This window comes from Myxocyprinus asiaticus, chromosome 29 (genome assembly GCF_019703515.2).
Source record: "Myxocyprinus asiaticus isolate MX2 ecotype Aquarium Trade chromosome 29, UBuf_Myxa_2, whole genome shotgun sequence".
Taxonomy (NCBI): Eukaryota; Metazoa; Chordata; class Actinopteri; order Cypriniformes; family Catostomidae; genus Myxocyprinus; species Myxocyprinus asiaticus.
The window spans coordinates 9,380,336-9,402,134 of record NC_059372.1 but is presented as its reverse complement, the minus strand read 5'-3'; the positions used below and the strand labels follow the sequence as shown (position 1 = coordinate 9,402,134).

Sequence of the window (21,799 nt, the reverse complement as noted above, 5' to 3'; positions counted from 1 at the left end):
CCCGCGTCTTCCGTTACAGGCTGCTGCGGTTAGCATTCCAAGAAGTGTTTAGATGTAATAGAGATTGCTCACTGAGGCTGGCCTGTTGATGTCACACTGGAAATGGATCATAACAGCTTAAAAATGTGTGGTAATGCACACAATCACTGGACAAATTCTTATGTAATGATTATGTAATTTATATTGAATTTTTACAAGTGCATTCCAGCAGTACAGAGAACAATAATAATATAGACAAGACAGAGACAGGAATAGAGACATATCAAACTTATGTATATTCATTTGTCTTCTTGTTTGAACTTCCATGCTATCCTCAGTCCATTTTACTGAAGTTGTGTCATTGTCTGGCAGATTACATTGTTAATCATATTCTAGGTAGGCTATGCAAGGATTTTAAGATTGGTTTATTATGTAACAAAAGAGATTTAGAGTCACTTCACATAAAGAAATTGACCATAATTATTTTATTTTCCTAATATAATGAAGTGCCCAGGTTGCAAATTTCAAGCGGGCTTTCGTGTGTCTTGCACTGAGGAGAGGCTTCCGTCTGGCCACTCTGCCATAAAGCCCAGATCGATGGAGTGTTGCAGTGATGGTTGTCCTTCTGCAAGTTTCTCCCATCTCCACACATGATCTCTGGAGCTCAACCAGAGTGACAGTTGGGTTCTTGGTCACCTCTCTTACCAAGGCCCTTCTCCCCCGATTGCTCAGTTTGATCGGGCGGCCAGCTCTAAGAAGAGTCCTGGTTGTTCCAAACTTTTTCCATTTAAGAATTATGGAGGCCACTGTGCTCTTGGGAACCTTCAATGAGCCAAATTTCTTTTGTAGCCTTCCCCAGATCTGTGCCTCGACACAATCCTGTCTCTGAGCTCTGCAAGCAGTTCCTTTGACCTAATGGGTTAGTGTTTGCTCTGATATGCATTTTCAGCTGTGAGACCTTATATAGACAGGTGTGTGCCTTTCCAAATCATGTCCAATCAATTGAATTTGCCACATATGGACTCCAATCTAAGTGTAGAAACATCTCAAAGGATGCACTTGAGCTACATTTCAAGTGTCATAGCAAAGGGTCTGAATACTTATATCAATGTGATATTTCAGTTTTTTATTTTTAATACATTTGCAAAGTTATCAAAAATCTGGTTTTTGCTTTGTCATTATGGGGTATGGAGTGTAGATTGATGTGATGTTTTTTTTTTTTTTAGCATAAGGCTGCAACATAACATAATGTGAAAAAAAATTAAGGGGTCTGAATACTTTCTGAATGCACTGTATATACAGTATATATATTATTTGCATAATAGTAATGAGAAATAGATTTTGAGAATTTGAAGAGAAAATATGCTTTATTCATAAGGTCACAATGCAATAAATGCAAATAACTTTAATTATTCTAGAAAAATGTTTCATTTTATTTAATATTTCATAAAAATGTATATTAATCTGTATTTATATTTAGCATTATAATTAATATTAATTATTAAAATATTTAAATAAAATTACATTTATTTAATAATTTAACTATTTAAATGTTTACTTTAATGTGTGCTTGTGTGTGTGTGTCTGTGTGTGTGTATATGTATGTATATATATATATATATATATATATATATATATATATATATATATATATACTGTACATATATTATTTGCATTACAGTAATTATTATTCTAGAAAAATGTTTCATTTGATTTAATAGTTAAATTAAATAATATTTATAATATTAATATATTTCTATTTAGTAATATTTAAATGAAATGTATTTTATAATTTCTTATTTACTTTCTTTTGATGTTAGGATGAAATATAACCCAAATGTGGTTTGTCACCAGATTGTGGTTTGTGATGTTAATCTATGAAAAGGAGTTTATGTGACCATGTTTGAAATGTATGCCTTCAACAATGCATTAATAAATGGACCCATTAGTGAACAAATGGAAATCAGAATGACCCCACTGCTGGAATTTAAATGAAAACACAAACTCTTGAACAGGGGAATGCGCAGAGGTTGGGGAACATCAGAATGCGCTGTGCATCAGCCTTTCTCTGCCGGCGATTCTCTGAAAATCAGCCAGGAATAGAAGCATTGTCGTGGCAAAGGTTAAGTAAGGTGAGAAGACAGAGTGCTTTGCCGAATCATGGCGTAGTTCAGAGACTGTTTCATGAGAGCAAGGGAATGCAATTATAACCCTGAAGATGTTTTCTTGTTTCAATATATTCAGCAATTTATTAAATCCACCCACTAATATCTAAAAAAAAAAAATATCTCTCTCCAATTCCCGTTGGAGTTGATGTAAGCAGATGTCTTATGATTTGAGCATAGCTGCAGGCACAGTTGGACCTGAATAGCCTGATGTTGAACATGTGCTGTGTATACACAGCTTGTGTACTAAAAAAATTATTTATATTGCGTCCCTGCAGATCTGTTGCAGAATATATTCGTAGCTGCAAGCTCCAAGTGTCAAAGTTACAAATGAGGAGAGCCGAGTATTATTCAGTGGTGTTCTGGGTTGTGGAGACAAAATGTGTGTTTTGTTTTTTTTTCACTTCATACTGTCTCTTTGGTAAAGGATGATCATTCACGCTGAGAGTGATGGGTTTTCCAGATGGCATGTAAGAATAACTCAACAGATTATTTTTTTTTTTTGTTTTGTTTTTTGCTGTGACTTAGTCTGAGTCACTCAATGAATAAAAACAATGAGGTATAATCATTGAGAATAATACTTCTATACTTTTTATGTTGCAAAATCCATATCCATAACACTTTTAAAAGTGTGTTGTCTAGGAGGTATTAAATCAGAATTGACCCTGTTTACTTTGTTAGTACTTCTTTGTGGTCTCTTTGCAACCCGGTCTCGTGACAAGGCGTAATAATAGTATGAAATAGTAAGAAATTGTATGAGTTGGCTCGTACAAAAATAAAATACGATTTTTATTCCCATAGAGAAAAATAAATGAACCAACGAACAACGTTATTGCAATTTTTCCTAAGTTTAACCCCTAACCCAAACAAAACCTAACCATAAAGTCTAACCACTTATCTAAATCCTAAACCTAACCATGACTTAATAGGAAAATCGTTGTGTATCACGGAAGAAAACATCAGGGTTTAGAACTAGACGAGGGAAGCATATTAGGTTATTGACATACATCAGTCATTTGTATTGCAGAAATATGAAATGAGTCACAGACGTTTCCTTTCATAAAATAAAGTGTTGGATAGGAGGCTAGTTAAAATTTGAGGCCTATATTGTCTTGATTTGAAATTCTGTTTGTTGATTGGTTGGTCTCTGGGAATAAATGTTGTACCTTTTCGTATGGGCCAAATCATACGATTTTGCCATCTCGTACGAAATATTACAAGTTGTCATGAGACTATGTTGTCTTATGTGTACAATCCATCAGTGCACATTATTACAAAGTAAATAATGTGCTCTTCCTCTGAAACGACTTTCTCAGCAGACATCACTCGGAAATCCGTCACATTATGGAATTAAAACTGGTTGCAAATGCCGTTTCACGTTGACTTTAAATTTTTTCATTGATAACTGGAAAGTTGTAGGTTCGAATTCCCCAAGGAGTAATCCATGAGCTAGTGGGACCTAAGCCGGTTTGCTGGTCCTCCAGCCTGGTCTTAAAAGGTTTTTTTTTAATATTTGGTCAGGCTGGCAGACCAGTGTACACCAGCTAAGACCAGCAAACCAGCTGGTTTAAGAGGTTTTTTCAACAGGGAAGTGAACTGTAAATCACTTTGGATAAAAACCATCTGCTAAATGATTACTTGTGTACATATTACTTACATTTTCATCCCAAATATTGTGGGGCATCTGCGATGGCAAAACTCAACATGAAGTTGAAGGTAGCAGAAAGTGTGTTTGTCAAAATAGCTACCATTGGCATTTTTTTGAGGAAAAATTGCCATGATCCTCAGTGGCCAAAAGTGGATAAATTAAAGGATAAGTGGAATGGTGTGAGCTAATGACAAGGGAGTAGAAGTCCTATAGACATAGAGCTCCAGGAAGCAGACCGGAGGCACCAAAAGAGAGCATGAGATGCGTAGGAAGGGGTGGGGTGCAATTTGCCAAGTGATCTCACCAGGCAACAGTGGAGGATGGTTTTATCGAAACAAACAAATGTTTTTTTTTTTTTTTCAGTTTAATCATGTAAAGCAAACACTGAGGATGAATACATTTAAATTGTTAGGCTTTTGACACTTTTATCCAAAGTGATTTACAGTGCATTCAAGCTATACATTGTATATGTTTATGTGTTCCCTGGGAATTGAAACCTTGATCCTGGCATTTCTAGTGCCATGCTCTACCAATTAAGCTACAGAAACCCCAAAAACAATGATCGCTTTTCACATTTTTAGGCTTAGAATGCAGAAGTAAACCATAGTGGGGTAAACTTCCAAAGCAAAGAGAGATGCTTTACGACAGAAGAGAGACAGATGTATTTGAAAGCCCATTGCAGCGGTGGTGAGTTTTTTGTTTTGTTTTTTGTTTTATTAATGCCAGGGTAATATAAAACAGAATCATGTTATACATTTACATTAAATAAAAAAAATTAAAAAAATGAAAATATAAAAAAAGTTTGCTAGATTTATGTTGCTAAATTAAGGTGGAAATGCGTCATCACAGGCTCTGAAAAGGGTCCTTTCCAACCTGGTCTCATAGAATGAACGTTACTATAAAAACATTTTTGCAAAACTGACTTTTCCTTGCTGAATTCTACGTTTTGCTGCAGTTTCCTAGTGAAATGAACACTAGAGGTGCTACAAAAACTGTGCGTTTTATGTACTTTCACAAAAATCACGAATACAATTGCTGATTGTGACTATATAAACACTTATTTTTTTGCTCTGTTACTCACACACTGCTATGTTGTGATATCGAAACACTTTTACTATAATGCATCATTTCGAAAAACGATACCTTTACGGTAAAGGGTAAAGATGTCTGTTTTGTTCACCTCACATTTGCTTTTTTAAAACACTATTGGTTAGGTTTAGGTTAAAGCTTTAGGTTAGGGAGGTACATTTTACTCATTAAAACCCCCGACTAAAATTCACCTGAAAAACCTTGCCTGATTATGACACCATTTCACTTGCTTTTGGCGCCCCCCACTGGACATTTCATTAGGAAACTGCAGCTAAACGTGTAATGTTGCCACAGTCATGAGACCAGGTTGGTCCTTTTGGATGTGATGGATATAGTGGAAATCATGTGAAAAATGCAGCCTGATCTTACGAATATTTAGTATTGGTGGCACCATTTTTGTAAAATGATTGTAAAGTTACATGGTTCCTTACATGTATCGCTAGAGTTAAAATTTAATTAAAGATGATGGTGTTTTTACGGTTAATGCTCTAGTGGGTTTTAAATCAACAAAACTGACCTCCCAACCCTAAACCTTAAACCTAACCGATAGTGTCACAAAAAGCATATGTGACATGAAAAACGCAATTGTTGAAGCAAGCGCGTCATTTTGTGGTGCTTTTATGACACTTTCATCTCACGTGTTGACTCGCGCGCTCTTCGGGACTCATACTTTGCATCTCAAGTGCAACGTTCTATCAGCTGAGCTAGCATGCAATTTGATCGCATTTGAATAGGCTTGTAAATGAAGTTGGTTATGTAATGCAAATGTTAAAATGTATTGCCTTACAAACTAGGAACTAAAGTAAAAGTGTTTTGATGTCATAAAATAGCATTGTGTGAGGAACAGGGCGAAAAGTGTTTATGAACTGATAATCTGCCCCTTCACTCATGATTTGTCTGAGAGAGAATAAAAGTCATTGTTGTTGTAGCACCTCTAGTGTTCATTTTACCAGGAAACTGCTGCAACACGTACATCAAGCCACATAAAAATTATTTTGCAATAATGTAGGTATAGTAACATGATTCTATGAGACCAGATTGGCAAAATGGCCATCAGAATGTTTTAGCAGCTGTTTGGTTATGTGGACAGTGTTGTGGTGTGAGTGTTTAAACAGAGAGGATGTTGTACCCCAGAGAAAAGATTTGCTTTCTATTATGTTTGACATGCTAATAAGTATCAGTCATAGATAATTTGATAAGCCTCATACAGATCAGCCAGAAGTTATTTAACATGTTATACATCATTTTGACATGTTAGATCAAATAATAATACTGATACTCTGGTTTTTGTAGCATTAAGCACAGACACACAGACAAACAAAGGCAACACAAGTTTGTATTGATGGTAAACATTGAGGCATTAGAATCTAAAGAGTAATTTCCAACAAATAAGTTATGCCAACACACTTGTAGATTAAATACGAATGATTAATCACTCATGTCACTGATCAAAATATTAAACTTGTCAAATTTGGCCTGATATCAAAAACCCCTCTGGTTTTTAAATCATACCAGAAGTAGTGCCGAGGCTGTCATCGTTCAATTTTGCGTGATTTCACCGAGTGTATTAAACATACAAGTAATTTTCTTATCAAGTAATTTTCTCGTTGAATTTCACCTCGTTGTCACAGTTTGATTATTCCTGCCTTTCAACAGTCACAAAATCCAGCAATGTAAATAATGATGCCTGTAATGTTCCTGTGCTTCACATACCAAATATCACATTACCAGAGCTTTATGCAATTCCTCTCATTCCACTAGAGTTGCTCATCATTCACAACAAAAAATCTGGCTTGTATTATTCAAACAGCACTTTTTGTAATGTGTTTTGCACATCAATTGCTTGTAACCTCCGAACCTTCGCTGTTCTGTTTTCTACAAACGACTAAGGTAGCACTGTTAGGTTTGGAAAGTATGCTCAGCATGTTACCACCAGAATCACAGTCCTGTGACTCAGAGGCAATCTGGAGAAAAAGCCCTGAAAAAAAGCCGTGATCTCACTGCGTCAGAGAGAGAAGGAAAGAGAAATCTATGCTTGACACTGTGTTACCAAAACAGCAGTGCTAATCTATTTTTCTAAAATGATTTCATATTATCTATCCATAGCAGATCTGTAGATCAATATTAGATCAAGGAATTGTTAACACAAAAATTAAAATTCTATCATCATTTACCTACCCTAGCTGGTGTCTTTCGAAAAACCCGTATGATTTTTGTTCAAATTTTGAAGGATGTTCATGCCACTGTATTCAGCCTGGTCTCATGAACATTACGTGACCGTTGCAACGTTTTTGCCAAACGAAATGACGTGCCTTATTACACATTTTACTGCAGTTTCCTAGTGAAAAGTCCAGCGGGGGGCACCAAAAGCAAGTGAAATGGTGTCGTAATCGGACAAGGCTTTTCAGGTAAATATTACATGTTGGTTTTGATGAGTAAAACACACCTCCCTAACCTAAAATGTAACACAAACCTAACCAATACTGATCTAAAATCAAATGAGTGGCAGACACAAAACAGATATCCTTACCCTTAACCAGTGCATAAACCTAACCGATAGTGTCCAAAAACAAAATGCGAAATGAAAAGCAAATTTTCTGATGCAACCACGTCATCTCGCATCACTTCTATAACACTCTGGTCTCACGTGTCAGCTTGCGTGCTTGGTTGGTCTCCGATGAGTGGTCTCAAACTGTGGGCATCTGAGTCCAAAGTCCAACACTCTATAAGGTGAGCTACCGCGGAAGCTAATGTTCTTGGAATAAGTGTGTAAATATAGGTGGGTCTGTAATACAAGTGTTAAAATGGATTGTTTTTCAAATGATGCATTATAGTAAATGTTTCGACATCATAACAAAGCAGTGTGTGAGTAATAGAGCGAAAAATACGTGTTTATAAAGTTATAATACACCGCTGTAGTCATGAGCTGTGTGAACGTGAATAAAACGCACAGTTGTTGAAGTGCCTCTAGTGTTAAATTACACCAGTAAACTGTGACGAAATGTAGAATTCAGCACATAAAAGTAAAAAAAGTAGTTTTAGTAAAATTCATTCTATGAGACTAGGTTGGCTCTTTCTCAAAAAAAAAAAAAAAACAACACCTACGTATGTGACCAGTGGCTGTAAAGCTTCGAAAAAGAAAATAAAAGTAGTCCATTCAGCCAAAGTGCCTTTCAAGGCAAGTCAGTCCACTCGGCGGACATTTTTGGAATGCTCACAGGCAGCTATTTTCTATGTAAACAATCACCATAAAAGTACAGCTCTTATCTACTTGAATAAGGAATAACCAAAATCTCCAAAACGGCTGGTCAAGATTACGATCAAAGAACATATTTCAAATCAGCAGTAAAATCTGACAACAACGCTATCATAAATTATGCTTCTTTAGCTCAGATCATGCTAACAAACGCTACTTTTCAGGCTGGTCCAGCTAATGCACATGCACATTCTCGAGTTGACTGACAGGCGATGTCTGTATCTAAATGGTGATTAGCTCTTTTACCTGTAAGGCAGGACTTCCTTTTCTACATCCAACTTATTGGGTGTTCTAATTTCTCCCATTCGTTTTAATACTAGTGCTCCATCTCTGGCTAAATACACTCTGATACGGCTCATATGCTATGTTTCATGTCTTCCAAGGCTATACAATACATTTTCATGATCAAACATTTGTTATTCACAGAACATCTCACCCACAACTTGCCTTGTTAAGACGTGTTGTGCTAGGTTTTATGTCAATGTCTCTTTAATGAACGTAATGCGTCAAGTTTGAATGTGTATGTGCGACTGAGATTGGAGAGCAACATTTTAATGATAAAATTATTTTCACTTGACTCATTGTGCGTATCATGTCAGTTTCGTGGTGAAATGAACATTAGAGGTAAACGGCAGATTATCAGTTCATATACACTTACTTTTCGCGCTGTTCCTCACACAATGCTATCTTATGATATCTTTTACTGTAGAGCATTACTTGTAAGGCCATACATTTTCACGTTTGCATTACACAACAAACTACATTTACAAGCTTGTTTGGGTGCAATCAAATTGCACATAAGTTCAACCGACAGGGTACGAGTCCTGAAATGCACGCAAAATGACATGTGAGCTGAAAGTGTTTGAAAGAAAACTTAACGTGCTTTTAGCGCCATACAGTAGACATTTCACCTTGAAACTGCCATGATACATGTAAGAAACGAAAGCATATAATTTTGCAAAAATGTCGCAACATACTTTTCATGAGATCAGGCTGGATTAACGACTTAAATTCAGTCTATTCCTTGCACAATGCTATCTAATGGTTTCAGAAGTCTTTGTATATAATGCATGGGTTGTACGGATTACTTTTATAGTGTTTTTTTGTTATTTTTGGAGCTTGAAAGTCCCTGGTCACATAGTGTGCTTTTGTTGTATGAAAACTGCAGAAAGAAAGCAGTCATTTGGGTTTGGAGTGACAAGAGGGTGAGTAAATGATGGCAAAAAAAAATGTTTTTGGGTGAACTATACCTATCCCTAACCTACACCAGTTGCCATTTTCCAAAGATGACCATTCTTCTTCTCAACCTCTTCTTCCTGCTGTTGTGGTGAATATGTTGACCCCTGCCTTTCACTTTTCTCTCCTCCACTTATTCTAATATCCTTTCATACTCAGCCCTCCTCAAGATGGAGGCCAGCATGAGTTGAAGATAAAGGCAGCGGACGCTCCTCGGCAGCCCAGTGGTTGGTGTGTGCTTAATTTGACAGGTCGGAAACAAAAGGCCAAACGTAATCATTATCGCAAGATGACAGACAGTGCAGGTGCCTAATAAGCATGTCGTGACGCACATGCTTCCTGATTTTAGCAACATGAAGGCCCCTATCACGGCCCCTGACTGGTGCATGAACACGCGGGGCTGAAGACACTAATTTGTGACTTGTGAACTCATTACAGCTTAATCATGGTAATTGATTTAATTAGTTTGGACACTGGCCATGGAGGCTCTGAAGCATCTGGGAGTCGAATGTTTCTCTCCATTGGTGGTGAGATGTTCAACCAGCGCATGGGTCCTCAAATGTATCTTGTTTCGTAATTTGGACAGTGGATTTTATTGTGCAGTCGAAAGTGAGGTGTCTGGGTTCAAAATACTCCAATCACTAATACAATGGGACTCTCCTGTTGTGTAGGTGTCTGTTTGAGAGGAGTTTTGAAAAAAGATGTTGGAATCACACAAGTTATTCATTTTTCACACTGTTTGCAGACTGTCACAGGCTGTTGCATGCCAAGATATTCTGATCTGATCTGAATGTTCCAGATGCTCCTACACTCATTCAATGAACTTAATAAAATTGCGGAAAACGTTTTCGTGTAATTACATTTTTAATTTTGTGTTACATAAGCTCATTTTAATTAACTAAATTGAACAAGGAGCAAAAATCAAGTTTTTGAGATCAAAACAGGAGAGAATAATATAGATAGGTTCATGCACTATGCTAAAAAAATCTTTGTTCTTGTGAAGAACTGCATCTTTTGAGAGTGCGTTTGAAAGTAGAAGAATGGCTGTGGCTGAAATAGCAACAGCTTTAAAAAAAAAAAAAAAAGACTTAATAATTTATGTCATTTTGCTTATCCAGGACGTTTAGATATTTTACAGAAAAAAATACAGAAATACTGTTGACATTTGTATTATTTATTTTTTTGCAGTTTTTAGGTCTGTCAAGTAATCCTGTTCTTTACTTTTTATTGAAGAATTTGGTTTGCTTGGGGCTGATTTGTTTGGGTGTCTTTGACGTGCACATTGTTCTGAAATAATGGACACTTGTTGGTTTGATTGTGTTATGGAGGTGGCTCACATTGTTTTTTTTGTTTTTTTTAAAGCTGTTGCTATTTCAGCCACTGCCATTTTTCTACTTTCTGCAAAAGACTGTACTAATAGTTTTCAACATCATCATTATTTTGATGACTTATACTGTATGATATCACTCTCTTGTCCACCACGGTGCACAAAAGAATGCTTCCTTAGATACTTTCTACTTCTGTTAAGCACATACATATTCACTCTGCAGTCTGCTCATTTTATGTATATATCCATTTATGTCATTTCATTTATGTTCATTTTTCTTTCATTCATCCACTTCTTATTATACTCACTATAAATATATTCACATTATTATTACTACATGGACCTCTAATTATCAATCAACTGCTTTCTTGCTCAGTATTTTGCATAAGTATATTTGCACTCTATATAGATTAGTCCAGTCTGTTTTTCTTTCAATATTATAATCTTTCAGTATACTTACAGTGTACTTACCCAAGAAAGTACTGAGTAATATAAGGTAACTACATGTACTTAATATGGGTTGAGGTTAGGGTTAGGTTTAGGGTTAGTACCTAGTAATTACTATAGTTGTTGTAATTATATAGTATGTAAATGTGAAACAGTACTGTAAAATAAAGTGTTACCAATTTAAAAATAAAAATAACAACTCTTTAAATCATGACGCTAAACTATTTTCCCCTAATAAAGTTAGGGGAAAGAAAGGGGAAGTTTGTTCAAAAGTTAGTGTACTTTTTAAGTCGACTCAACCAAGTGTCGGTGAAGAGCATGCTTGAGATGAAATCTGAAACAAGTGATGTCTGAAGAAAACAAAGAAAAGTCAAGGTAAATTTCTCTTGTGAGCAGAATATTTGTATTGGGTGTCATTTACAATCAAGCTGTAATTTTACTAAATTATGCAACAAATGTGAAAAATATTATTTAGTTGAGTGCTTTTAGGATACATAAAATGTTAGCTATGAAATTAACCATAGCAAGACAAAGGAGCTGGCCATTTTATCTCAAATACAATTAAAAAGGTCATTTCCATCAGCGTCATTTCCACCACAGATTTCTATTAAACACAATACAGAATTTGTGATGTGCTGGAAATGACAATGTGGTTGGAATTTTCAAGACTTTCAACCAAAAAAACAAAAAACAAAAAAAAAAAAAGACAAAAAGGACATAAATCCTGTGATGCATGGGCATTGTTAGTAGACAAATTAATTAAACTAGTCAGAGTGTGAAAAATGTTTTAAGAAGATTTCTTTCTAGAAATCCATAGTGCTGCAAGTGCCCAAAGTTGAAGAAACATCCATATATGAAATGAATTGTCCTGCGACAAAGTTTTAAAACTAACCTGCAGCATATAGAAAAGTATCATTGTGGAGGCGAGGGGTGGTTGAGTGTTCATCTGGGGAGAGAAGAAGCTGTAAGTGTTTTCACCTGAGATGAATTGCTGGTAATTGCTGTTTTTTTGTTCACAGTGAGAGACGGGGAAAATAAAAGGGGCCAGGCCTCAGAGTGAGGGAGAGAGAGCCCCAGCTGGCAAGCTTCATGTGTGTTGGTGCTGCCATTCCCGTTTGAGTGTTTATATGTGAAGCTTCACCATTATGCAGAAAAAAAAACGTGTTTGTGTGTGTAAATAAATTGACCCTTGAGTTGGATTCGCCGTCTCCCGCTTCCTCACTCCTCGAATCTGTTACAATAACCAAAAGAGATTAACCCTTAAACACATACCTCGGGTCTTTAGTTACTCGGGACCCCCTGTACCTTATTTTTTGGAGTTGTGATGACAACTCTTTAGTATTCCTCAATCTCTCTCTTATAAATAGTGTAAGACCAAAAAAAAAAAAAAAAAAAAAGAAAAAAAAGATTTTTGTTTATTATAATGGTTTATGTACCAAAAGTGTATTGGGGCATTAGAGACCCTAGGTATGTAAGAGTGTCATTTTTATATTTTGTATTTTTTTGCACTTCCATAAATTATATTTTTAGGATTATTTCATATAAGTTTACTATCACAGGCAATCTATTTCTGTGTTTATTACAAGAGAAATGAGTACTATGTGCATACAAATAAATATTATATCATGTTGACAGCAATGTTGAATTATCTGTATCCTATAAGAGTTTACACATACATATTATACATGTTATTTCTCACTCAAGCTGGTGCTGTTGTCTCAGTGATTGACTTGATTTACATTTGACATTGCTATTTGATGAAGAAACAACATAGAAGTAAACAATAGCAAGTGTAACACTTGAACAGTATGATATGACTATTGTCATTTGGGTGTACTACTGAAATTATGTAAGTTGTGCATCTGTTTAGACTCAATAAGTGCCTGAGAAAATACTTATGTGTAGATTATATGTTGTGTGTAGCTCAGTATGTGTTTGACAGCCAGTTGCGTCTCATGAAATTTCAGTGTGAAAGAAATGAATACTGTTGTAGATTTGTCCTGAACTGTTGCATTTTCCCTTTGATGTATGAAAAATGAAACATCAAAATATATTTAATTCTATTATTTTCTCATTTGTCTTGAGAATATTTTAAACATTTGACACTCTCTGGGCATTTTGTAGATCCATTTGAGATAGTGTAACGTTGTTAGCAGTAACAGGCAGATGAAGACGATGAAGTGTGAAGAACCCAAGAGCAGTTTATTTACAAGATGAGTGATATATCCAAAAAAACGTGAATCCAAAACAAAACCAAACATAAACGACTTGACTTGAAACAACATCACATAAACACAATACCTGACATCCGGCAAGGGCAAACACGAGGGCTTAATACATGAACAAGGGGAAACGCACGACAATGACAACCAATCAACAGACAGAACTAAAACAAGATACTCAAACAATGAACCAATGAAAACAAGTCACATGAACAGAGGAAACACATGACAGGATCACATGACAAGATCACATGAGGGAACAAGAAATCACATGACATGAACCAGGAACAGGAAATAAACTTGAACATAAAACATGAACAAAAACTCTTTTAAACATGACAGATAGATACAGTATAAGTGCTGGGTCTCTAAAGACCCGAATATGTAAGAGGGTTTGGTGAAATTCCCATGCATTTAAAGTAAGGGTTAATAAAGACTTGGCTTGGATTTGGCCTTGAAAGACATGTGAACATTTCTGCTATTGTCTAATTTATGTATACTTTTGTACCGCATCAGTTTCCCACAGTTAGCTGTTGATGCCTTATTAACTAACAAAGGTATTTTCCTAAATTAACTTTAAAAACACAAAAATTAATGAAGGTTAATAAATGTTGTAAAAATATATTTTCATTGTTAGTTCATGATATCCTAACCTAACCTACCCTATCCTCCTTGTTGTGAAGGTCACTCTTTTGAGAGGAATCGCTGGACTACAGGCATGTGACAGCCGCTAAGGTGGAGGTGGCTGGGTGAAAGATGACTTTACTGGCAGGGGATGGTTCTGATTACGACTACAGTGCTCTAAGTTGCACCTCTGACACCTCTCTGAACCCTCCACCAATCCAGGAGCAAGAGGCCCTAAAGGGCGTCTATTATAAACGTGCACAACGACTTCCTCCGACTGACCCCAACACTGCCACTGATGCAGCTCATCCTGACGGCATCCTGCCGTCAAGCGCCCAGCGGCTGCATGTCATCATCAACGTTGGCGGCCTCCGGTACCAGCTTCCCTGGACCACTCTGGAGGACTTTCCTCTCTCACGGCTGGGCCAGTTGCGCCTATGCAGCAGCTTTGACGACATCATGCGGGTATGCGACGACTACGACGTCGTCCACAATGAGTTCTTCTTTGATCGCAGTCCCTGTGCCTTTCGGACCATCCTTACCTTCCTGCGTGCCGGAAAACTGCGTTCTCTGCGTGAAATGTGTGCCCTGTCCTTCCAAGAAGAGCTGCTTTACTGGGGTGTTCCGGAAGAAAGCTTGGAATGGTGTTGCCGTCGACGCATCCTGCAGCGCGTGGAGGAGTGTGATGAGCTAGAGCGGGAGGCAGAAGAGGATGAGGAGGAAGGGGATGATAGTGAAACTGGCTTGGCCAGGGAGTCCCGGCTCACCCGCTGTATGGGAAAACTAAGAGACATGGTGGAGAAGCCTCACTCTGGCCTGCCAGGAAAGATCTTCGCCTGCCTGTCAGTCCTGTTTGTCACTATTACAGCTGTCAACCTATCCATAAGCACCATGCCTGCTATGAGAGAGGAAGAGGAGACCGTAAGTATTAATTTGTCCACTATGTACTGATTACCATTGTCCCATGTCTGCCAAACATGTTGAGTGGTCCAAACATCATCTGCAGCCTGAAACTGAACTTTTGATAGAAAGTTTGGATTGAATGCACTTTGTTGCATAGAGAGCTATAGGATGATCCCTTACTCCCTGTATTGAATACCTCCAGTGTGCTGTCTGTCTGCACTGGTCTCAGAACAGTTCGAAATGCATCTTATTTTCATCCTAACTCCATATAAAGCCTCTGAAAGCAAAAATTTCAGCTTTTGGATGAACCCATTGATTCTCAATGTGATAATGCACAGTAAATATAGAATTTCTAAGGAAAAGATGTGCTAAAGTACACATTCTTGTACATTGTGTTTAGCAGAGAGGCATTTCGCGATAAATTGCTCAAATTTACAAAATTGCATATCGGATGAAACTAGAGACTCTAATCTTTTGACTCAAATAGGTTTCAATGTGAAAACTTAATTAGGTTTTTTACCAGATGTAGTTTTGTCTGCGTTTCTCCCAAAGACACACTCCGCTGTGGTCGGTGCCATGTTGTTTTGGCACATGACTCCGTACGTCAAAAGTTTAACCATTTACTGACAGCACAGAGTCTCCTGAACTGAGATCAGTCAGTTTAAACGAATTAAAATTATGTGTTGCATATAGCAAAGCCAAAATACAACGTCCACGCATGTGTACGTGAGGTCGCATGAGGTTAATGCATTACATAGGAAGACGTCCAACTAGCCAAGCATCTAACTGGAACAATATGGGGTTTTTATTCTTGCAGTTTAAAATACTTCCAATTCAGAGCTCTTTAGTTCTGCACCTGGAGATCTATTTTCTGCAGATTTTAGTTCTAACTCTAATCAAACACACCTGAAGAGGCAAATCAAGATCTCTGGGTTCACATTTGAAAATTACAGGCAGATGTCTTAGAGCAGGGTTGGATGCTGTCTTCGGATTTTCCTAGGAAGCTCCTACTTATTAAAAGTTGTAATTACGATGCGGAGTCTGTCAAGTGATTTTGTTTGGAATAAAATGGATGTGTATTTCTTTCTGCCGATTTCTTTACCCAACAAAGAAAGCAAGCTTTTTTGAATGAGAATGAAAAGGATATAACTAATGTTTTATCTATATATTTTATCATTCCAAGAGAATAATGGGAAATGTAGTTTGTTTGCACATAAACCAGTTAAATGAGTGGTGTTCTCTGTCAGCTGAATAGCTATTCTTAATCAGCAGTACACAAAATACGCACAAACTAAATTCACAGTCAACTTTCACTATGAAAATGTAATTAAGAGAATTAGCTTCTACCATGATTATTTATTTGAAACGTCCCCAACTCAGAAAGTCATTGCTCAAAGAAATCCAAGTTTCCAACTGGTAATTTTGTTACATCGGTGGCATTCATGTGGGTTATCTCGTAAATATTTTTTATTCTGACATCACATTAAAGCAGCAATAGAGAGCAACAGACTAAGCACCCCTATTCCACTCCATCAAGTACTGGTCAAAACATTTCTGCCTAACAACAGGTAATCTGTTCAAGCAGACGGTTTGTTACAAGGAAGGTCATCTTTTCTCCTAAATAATTTTTCGCAATTAAACTGACTCGCACATTAAACAAGCTCTTTCACTAATTGAATTAAGACATCCATTGTCTTGTCTGACATTAATCATTGTAATAATTAAAATGGCTTCCCCTAGTACAGAGAAAATGTAATTAAGCATTATACAAACATATTGCTGCACTAGCATGACAGAGGCTTCTTCCATTTTCATGCATTATGTCCTATGTGTATGTCACAGGCTGTTTATAGTGTTCTGTTATGAGAAATAATACAATTGTCCAAGACTATGCAGGAATATTCCCTTATAAGTGCTTCGAACATGTCTAATATTATTACAAAAGCAATGCACATTGCATTTTATCCTGTTGCTAAACGTATTCACTCACAAATCCAAATCATACTGTCATTTCTATTAGTATTTATTGTTTTTATCTATTTATAGTTCTTCTAATCACTTCCTGGCAACATTAGCATCATCCATTCACTGCCAACCGTGTTAAAATAAAATGTTGCATTATAAAATTCTGAATCTATGTACTGATTACCATTGTCCCATGTCTTCCAAAAATTTTGAGTATTCCAAACATCATCTGTAGCCTGAAACGGAACTTCTGACCGGATTTTAGAATTGAATGCACTTAGCTGCAAAGAAAGCTATAGGATGCTCCCTATTTAGAGAATAAACTTAACCTCCAGTGTGCTGTCTGTCTTCACTGGTCTCAGAACACTTCGAAATGCACCTTATTTTCACCCTAACTCCATATACATTTTTCAGCTTTTGGATGAACCCATTTATTCTCAATGTGAAAATGCACAATGTTAATTAACAGAATCGTATTGCACAGTGATAACAAAATAAAATATAACAAAATGTATATTAAAATGAATGATCCACAGATGTGCTAAAGTTGAAAGTTATTCAAAATAACTTATGTTTTCCCTACTTTTGAGGAAATGCTGTACGAGTTTCCACATATGTGGACATCATATTTATCAGAGCGCTGATGCACGAAAAATGAACAGATTTTTTTAATGCGCCATTTCAAATTAAACTAGAGACTCTACTCTTTACAACCAAACAGGTTTCAATGAAAAAACGTAAAGAGATTTCTTACCAGAGGCACTTATGTTGGCACTGCGTCTGTAGGAGCGCCTCAAGGAAATCGACATCATGTTGTTGTGTCACGTGACTCTTGAGGCAGAAGTTAACCCAGTCTAGAGTCTTGTGAACAGTATTCAGTTGGTTTTTATTAATTTAAATTATGCCAATATTTGACTTTGCAATTATGTGAAGTCAAAAAACAACGTCCACACATGTGGACATGGGGTCGCACGAGGTTAAAGGGATAGTGTACCCACAAATTTTGTCATAATTTACTCTCCCTCATGTTTTTCCAAACCCATTTGACTATTTTTTCAGTGGAACAAAAAAGTAGACATGTGGCAGAATGTTGTTATCATGTATTTTTATTTTATTGAAAAATCCAATCAAAGTCAATGGTTACAGAGGCTATCAGTCCCTAACATTCTGTTTAACAGGTTTGGAACAACATGAAGAAGACTAAATAATGACATCATTTAAATTTTTGGGTGAACTGTCCCTTTAAAAATATTTATTATGAAGAGCAAATTTTAAATCTCTAATCCAAATGTTGCCAGGAAGTGATTAGAAGAATTATAAATAGATAAAAACAATACATATCATAATAGAATTGACCATTTTTTTCTTTAAAAGGATTTATACATTTTGGTGGTATTTACACATTTAGTCTGCCATGGGGTTTATTTCAAATGCTGTTTTTAAGGATGCAGGGAATTGACAGATGCAGTTGTATGCAACCAAGAATTTATTATCTTTAATTTAGTCAAATATTGGGGCATGTAATCAAGATTTATCCACAATTTTCGGTTCTAAGTGTTAATTTCAATGCACTTAGTCATTGCTACCATTTTCATACTATTCATTTATAGTCACAACCTGCACTGCCGAGGTACAATATCAATCAACACATTCTTCGTACTTTGGGAAATTTGTTGTTAGTCTTCAAAATGCAATCTAAGGATTTAATGAGAACAGAAGACACAGGAAGGAGCGAGGTGAGACCAAGTTATTTCATAATAGGTGGGAAAGTTCTGAAAACACATTTCTCATGTGTCTGAGAAGATGAGGTGGGAGCTGTGGCAATGTGTTTTCATTTGTCACCGGCTTCCTCTAGTGTTCTATTAGCAGTATTGCAACTGGGAACAAGAGTAGGAAAGTATCAGAGTGGAAGATAATGGATTTTTAATACATAACCAGGAAAGATGATTTGTCATTTAGCTGACACTTTTATCCAAAGCAACTTACAGTACTCATTAAGGAACAGTTTAACCATAAAAAAATAATAATATTCTGTCATCATATACTCATCCTCATGTGGTTCCAAACCAATATGACACAAGGGACTTCCATATGACTCGCATCAACGTTGCTGAATGCATTAAACTCTATGGAGAGAAGCGTCAGCTTTAGCGTTTCCACCAATGCAGAATAAGATGCTCAGAGTTCAAACAATTTAAACTTTGACCCTGTTGCAGCTGACCTTACTAAGCGTCAGCTGATGACAACCGGATAATTTGCATATATGCAAAGTCTGTCTTAACAACATCGTGACACGTTTTTACATCTCTAATGATGTCTTTTAGAGTACAAAGCAACAAGAAATATTTTAAAACTGTCGAACTTTAGAAAGAGATTATTATTAAGAGTCTCAAAATTTATTTTTATTAATATTTAGGCTACCTTATTGTTTTGGAGCATCCAGATACTACGGTTATTACTAATTTAGCCTAAATTCACAACCTACAACCTATGACCTTAACATAAACAAGTCCTTTTTATTATTTACTGCCATAAATATTTCAAAGCAATTGCCAGGACTATTTTCCAAATTAGAGCTGTCAGTTTAATGTGTTAATTCAGTGCGATTAATTATATAATAAGTACAAAATTAAGGCATTTAATCATTAATGAATATTCCTTCCATCAGAGCAATTTAAGCTTGAAGTACCACCTGGGGGCAGTATTAGAGTATGCGAAACTCCAGCTGTTTAGGCAACGCGCAGCTGTACAGAGAACAAACTGCATTCAGGAATGCTTGACACTAGGGACAGCACAAGAGGAGGACGTGTTCTTGCATTCAAACACAGCTGGATGGAGCGCAATTCCGAATGCAGGGATTTTGAGAGGTGTTTTTCTAAGTTTTAAACTTGGTTTAACTTGACACAGCAACCTCAACAGGCTATTGTTATAACACAACCAAAGTGAGATGCTCCAAAAGCATCCGTCTGATGCTTGTGTACACTGACATGTCCTTAGAAAAGCCCTTATAGATTATAGACAGATTAACGAATTCAGTTGCAAAAGGGATAGCTGTGAAATATAGGCCAATGATGTTCAATAGTATGGATAGGAATAATATATTGACTTCTAAATGCACTTTCTGTATTGTCTAATCAATGCTTTAATCGTCTGTCACAAAAATATAATGCACTTTAATTATCTGAATTATTATATTTATAATGTTAAATATTATTATTTATAATTTTTTAATAATTATATATTGAATAATTGCTATTTGAGGGCCTTTCACAGCAGATATTTACATATTTGATTAATTGCGATTAATTTGGTTAATTAACCGGCATATCATGTAATGAATTTGATTAAAAATATTAATCGATTGACAGCCTCACTTCAAATACATGTTTCCAATGTTTACTTTGCACAGCTCCCACTTTCTTGCCCAGCAAATTCGTAAAAATTGCCCCTCCATGGTGAATATCTATGAATAAAAATTATGAGAAATGTTTATCTCTTCATAAAGTTGGACAGTGCTTTGTGCTCTAAAAGTTATTATTAGTGAGGCAAATATGTGTGTATTGCAAATTGCCAGGTGGCTTACACTTCGAAAGCACTGTCGATTGAGCTTAAAGGGATAGTTCACCCAAAAATGACAATTCAGTCATTGTTTACTCACCCCTGTGTTGTTATAACCCTATATGACTTTCTTTTTTTCCTTAACACAAAGGGATAAATTGTGAAAAAAAAATTGTGCTCAGTGATGTTTAGAGTTGCCAACCGTCCCGCATAATATGGAATCGTCCCGTATTTGAGAAAACAAATTTGCGTTCCGTAAGAAATCCATACGGGATGCCGTTTGTCCCGTATTTTAGTGTCTCACACCTTTCAAGTGAGTTGACACTTCACAGAAGTGGCCGGGGAAAAGATCAATGAAAATCAGTGCACGTCTTCAGTCATGTTTTCAGCCAGAAGCAGGAGAATTTGTCAAACATATAGGATCCGAATGCATGATAACTGTTTCTCACCACTGTGATTTCAAAAACACCAGTAATACATGACAATTGCATATTTCAGTGCCGTTCTGGGAAGAGATTCAGCTAAATGACGGTGAGAAAACTGCAGCAATTTTTAAAGTAGGCTACAATACAGTACAGGTGTAGTAAAAAACAAAAAAACATTTTTGGGATCTCCCTTGTGATAAACACTATTTACTGCCAAAACAACGACACTGTAATCCAAGGAGAAATACACTATTTCATGTTAAGCATTTACTCTTACATAAATATCCACTATTATTAATAAAATAATTTTTAGTGGAAAAATAAAATCCTATTTTTTATTATACTAAATATAGAATACTATTTTTGACAGATTAGTCTTATAGCCTACTGTCTACAAACTGATGACCCAATTTTTTAACAGATACCCGGTTCTTTGAGCTTTAAAAATGGACAAAAGTTAATTATGTTGAAGAAAATGCTTGACAGAAAAAGATTGTCTTTCTCTACTGATTGCAGCTTCGTTCTTTTGACAAAAAGTAATGTTTATTAAAAGTGAAAAGTGATAGAAATTAGTTTTTTCCTGGACGTTGTATTAAAGCGTAAGGGGTTGTTCACACCGAACATGTTTTTGTTTCCGTCCGCCCTGTTTTTCAATTGTTCTCTATGTAAAAAAGCTTTAGGCAGACATCTTTAACCTTTGTGCAGCATCTCATGCTGGAGCCCCGCTGGAAAAAAAGTGTTCTGTGTTTAAAGTTGGAATGTCCTGTATTTGGCTGGTAGAAAGTTGGTAACCCTAGTGTTGTTATACAATGGCAGTTTATGGTGACCACCTCTTCAAGCTTCATAAAAGACGCAAAAGTATAATTCAGAAGTCTAATAAATTCTTTTATGCGACTCATGCCTTGTTCTGAAAGAATACGATAAGGTTTGGTGAGAAACAAACCGAAATCTAATG

At 36.2% G+C, this 21,799-nt stretch overlaps 1 protein-coding gene across 1 annotated transcript in view; it reads left to right on the top strand.

The window, feature by feature from the left end:
* LOC127419991 (potassium voltage-gated channel subfamily G member 1-like) overlaps positions 1 to 21,799 on the top strand; it is a 37,152-nt gene that overhangs the window by 10,665 nt on the left and 4,688 nt on the right. Inside the window, exon 2 of the mRNA XM_051661877.1 lies at positions 14,053 to 14,914. Coding sequence (XP_051517837.1) covers positions 14,126 to 14,914 — 789 coding nt within the window. The 5' untranslated portion in view covers positions 14,053 to 14,125. The remainder of the gene's footprint in view (positions 1 to 14,052; positions 14,915 to 21,799) is intronic.